The following is a 4,588-nucleotide window of genomic DNA, read 5'->3' as shown; positions in this document are numbered from 1 at the left end:
ACAAATTTGTTCAACCATGGATTATAAGAAGGACAAACCAATTAGTTTTATGCTTGTATTTGTTCTCATCCAATGCCTGTTTCTCAAGAACCATTTGTCCATTGGAGCTGGTGATACCATCTCAGTGAACCATTCACTCTCTGGAGACCAAAATATTATCTCCGCAAGTGGAATCTTTGTACTGGGACTCTTTACACCAGGTAATTCTTCAAACTACTACTTAGGCATGTGGTATAAAGAAGTTGCACAAACCATTGTTTGGGTGGCTAATAGAGAAAAACCTGTCATGGATAGATTTTCTTCAGAAGTAAGAATCTCTAATGGCAATTTAGTTCTCTTCAATGAGTCCAAACTCCTAATTTGGTCCACGAATGTGAACTCCAGTAGTTCACATTCAACGGTAGCTGTTCTTTTAGACAATGGAAACCTTGTTTTAAAAGATGAATCTAATTTGTCAAAACCAATATTGTGGGAAAGTTTTGATTATCTAACTGATACGTGGCTACCGGGGAGTAAACTCGGATACAACAAAGAGCACCATCATAAGAACTTTATCACTTCATGGAAGAATTTAGAGGATCCGTCCCCGGGTCTGTTCTCCTTTGAGCTAGTCCCAAGTGAGAACTCTTCTGTGATCATGTGGAATAAGTCTAGGATCCACTGGAGCGGTGGAGCTTGGGTCGAAAGCTATAAATCTTTTAGCTTAATCCCTGAGATGAAGCTTAGTTCTTACTACAACTTCACCTTTGTTTCAAATGATAAGGAGATCTATTTAACCTATTCTATTATTCCAGACAAAAAGAAAAATATATATGCACTCAATAACACCAATGGAATATCTAGATTTGTGATGGATGTTTCGGGCCAAATAAAGGAAATGATATTAATGCCTAATAATGTATGGGATTTGTATTGGACTCAACCGAGAGAAAAATGCAAAGCCGAGGCCTTTTGTGGGGCATATGGAAGCTGCAATGAGAAGTCCACACCCTCATGTAATTGTCTGAATGGGTTTGAACCCAAGTCGCGGCGTGATTGGGATTTGAAGGACTACTCTGGCGGTTGCATCAGAAAAACCAAGCTTCAGTGTGGGAACAATGCTAGTGCAGATGGCGAGAGAGACAGATTTGCAGATATTCCAAGCATGTTGTTGCCTGAAAATAAACAATCAAAGTACGTAGAGAATATTGAAGCATGTGAATCAATCTGCTTCAACAATTGTTCTTGTACTGCTTATTCTTATGACAACACTGGATGTTCCATTTGGAGCGGAGATCTCTTAGATTTGCAACAGCTCGAAGCAGGTGATGGAAAGGGAAGAAGTATCTACATCCGTTTAGCCGCTTCTGAGTTTCAAAGTACTAAACACGGAAAGGGACCAATCACTGGTGTTGTAGTTGGATCAGTTGTTGCCTCAATAGTCGTAGTACTAGTCCTCATTTCGTTTTTAGTACTAAGGAGAAAGAAGATGGATTGGAGAGGAAAAGGAATGGAGGGCTCGTTGATGGCATTTGGATTCAGAGATTTGCAAAACGCGACAAAGAACTTCTCAGAGAAATTGGGGGGAGGAGGCTTTGGTTCAGTCTTCAAAGGGATATTGCCTGACTCTACTATGATAGCGGTGAAGAAGCTTGAAGGCGTTGGTCAGGGAGAAAAGCAATTCCGAGCAGAAGTTAGCACAATTGGGACAATCCAACATGTTAATCTCGTTCGACTTCGAGGGTTCTGCTCTCAAGGTGCTAAAAAGCTATTAGTCTATGATTTCATGTCCAATGGCTCTTTAGCTTCTCATCTTTTCCATCAAAACACTTCGAAAGTCTTGGACTGGAAAACAAGGTACCAAATTGCTCTGGGAACAGCAAGAGGGTTAGTTTATCTGCACGAGGAGTGTAGAGATTGCATCATACACTGCGATATCAAACCCGAAAACGTTCTCTTAGATGCAGATTTTTGTCCTATAGTTGCAGATTTTGGGTTAGCCAAACTTGTTGGAAGAGAATTCAGCCGGGTCTTGACAACCATGAGAGGGACAAGAGGTTATCTCGCACCGGAGTGGATCGCAGGAGTGGCAATAACATCCAAAGCAGATGTCTACAGCTTTGGAATGATGCTTTTCGAGCTTGTATCAGGGAGGAGGAACTCAGAGCAAACAGAAGTAGATGGAAAATTAAAGTACTTCCCAAGTATGGCTATAAGTGCTATAGTCGAAGGCGGTGATGTGCTTAACCTATTAGATAGAAGGCTGGAAGGTAATGTAGATTTAGAAGAGGTTGAAAAAGTCTGTAAAGTTGCTTGTTGGTGCATACAGGATAATGAAGCTCATAGGCCATCAATGAGTCAAGTAGTCCAAATGCTTGAGGGAAATATGGATGTGTACCTACCTCCAGTTCCACAATGTGTCCGCATATTCCATGACAATGAGGAGAACACTCCCTGGGATTAATCAAGACAAGAGCACATCATCTTTATTGTTTTAGTCGAATATGTGAAACTTGCTTGTTGGTGCATCCAAGATGATGAAGTTCACAGGCCATCAATGGGTCAAGTAGTTCAAATACTTGAGGGTGTCGTTGATGTGGAGGTGCCTCCAATTCCGCGATATCTTCGTTTCTTGGATGACAATGAGGAGAATGTAAATTTCTTCACAGACTTAGTGTCAAGATAAGAGCACCAAATTTCAATGTTTACATCTGAATAAAAAAGATCACATGTCTTCCCCTGTTCAATTTCGTTTTGTGCTTTGCTTTTTGTTTTATCAGGTCTTTTAGCCAATTGCATAATTTTCATGGATTGCTTCTTTTACTTTTTGGAGAAATAAGGTTGGCAAGTTCATAGCCGTATACAAGAGACTAATATCTCGGTTCATTCCCTTTTTCTCCTGCCCCTTCTTATAAAAGAACAAAAAAACAGAACAAGATTGAAAGATCCGTTTTTCTCGCAATTTAATAAATTTTCCAGATTCAGCATAAAATAAAAAACACTAGAGATTGGTATCGCGGTTTTGTAACTACCTATATCCGCAGAGTCACGCTCAGACAGTGAACAATCCACTAAGTATGACGAATCTACTTGATGACTTTGTTCAGAGAGCACTACTCTGTCTTCAAAAACTGCATGGCAAAGTCTCTTCGACTGGCAGGGCTCTTCCTTCTGAAAGTTTCTAATTCTTCTCTCGAAAGACCATCTTCATTCAAACAGCACTTAAAGCTCACAAACTCACTGACATTTTCTCTGAATATTTCTCTGGAATAGCCTCTCAAATATTTTCTCAGGAATTTCCTCAAACGATTTTTTTCTTCTCCCACCGCACACACATGTCTAAGCACTTGTTATTTATAGATGCTCAATCGTATGCCTTTAGTAATCAGAGCCAAACTCTAATTTGAAGATAATCATTAATCCACATAAAGCACAAGCAAATATATATAAAGCTTTTTGCTTCTTGAATTTGAAACTCGTAGCTTTAATCTCACAAGGCCAACCTTGTCTGATTCCTTTAATGTTGTTGCTCTTAAGAGATAATGCCATCTTTTTATCTTCAAATTCAATTCAAAATTCAAACATAATTTTGAATTAATTTCTCTGTAATCTGCAAGTCTGAATGCGTGTAAATGCACTGACTTGTTCTGTTCTGCAACACAAGATCTTCTAAATTGTACTCAACGCTTTAGCCAAAGTCTGAACAATATCTTGAACTCCAATTCAAATTAAACTTGCAAGATCTGCTCCAAATCTTCATTATCAATCCAACAAACTCTTCATTATCTCCACGTTTCAACCTTTTATATCTGATTTTAGGTTGGGTGTTACAGATAGTGTTATAATACTCTCTCAAACACTGATTATAAATTAATTTCTGAATTCAGTTTATTTAGTAAATCGTACAGAATAAGATGCAGAAAATAAAAGAACACACGTTATAGTATCGCAATTCGGTTCATAAACTTACATCTACGGGGTCACACCTACATATTAAACAAATCACAATGTTCTAAAGAATTACAAACACCGGACATACTGATTCACACAAGTACACCCTCCTAGACAATGACGCTGCTTTGACTAATCTCCACAGTGATGTTGTTTACCGAGCACCACTCGTCTTCTATCTACTCGGTGAACTCCCTTTAATTGGCACAACGCTTCCTTCCGAAAACAACAAATCCTTCTCCTGAAGGACGATGAACACTTCAATACACTCACACACTTACAAACAATCTTTTGAATATTTTTTTTCTATTAAGTCCATACCAAGTGAGCTAAACGCAAGCCCTTAAAATAAGACTCCCAAAGCTACTCGAGAATCACTCTCCCAATGATCTTTTTTTTTCTCCATGATTCTCTCTTAGATTATTTCCATAAAATCTTTTCCTCAAAATATGAGTCTGCATCATCTTCACTTTTGAATTTGTTTTTGAATTTTTACAACCCATTGCCAAAACAAGTGACAACTAACAAAATCCCTAACACGACCAACATGTCCTTATCTACAAACTTTTCAAATTTCAAAACTTGATCTCCACACACAATTTGCAACATCACCATCTTCATCACGTCTTCACCTGCTTGGTTTTTTTTTTTTTTTTTT

At 38.4% G+C, this 4,588-nt stretch overlaps 1 protein-coding gene across 1 annotated transcript; it reads left to right on the top strand.

The window, feature by feature from the left end:
• LOC21411277 (G-type lectin S-receptor-like serine/threonine-protein kinase At2g19130) lies at positions 1 to 2,754 on the top strand. The gene has a single exon (XM_024165230.1). The coding sequence runs from the start codon at positions 17 to 19 to the stop codon at positions 2,441 to 2,443; it is 2,427 nt and encodes an 808-aa protein (XP_024020998.1). The 5' UTR covers positions 1 to 16; the 3' UTR covers positions 2,444 to 2,754.
• The last annotated feature ends 1,834 nt before the right edge of the window (positions 2,755 to 4,588 follow it).

This window comes from Morus notabilis, unplaced genomic scaffold, assembly GCF_000414095.1.
Source record: "Morus notabilis unplaced genomic scaffold, ASM41409v2 Scaffold19, whole genome shotgun sequence".
Lineage (NCBI taxonomy): Eukaryota > Viridiplantae > Streptophyta > Magnoliopsida > Rosales > Moraceae > Morus > Morus notabilis.
The sequence above is the reverse complement of the archived record's forward strand: the minus strand, read 5'-3'. Positions and strand labels throughout refer to the sequence as shown.

Bases quoted from the DNA above. Each gene is read 5' to 3' on its own strand.
- LOC21411277 (XM_024165230.1), top strand. From the start codon at position 17: ATGGATTATAAGAAGGACAAACCAATTAGTTTTATGCTTGTATTTGTT.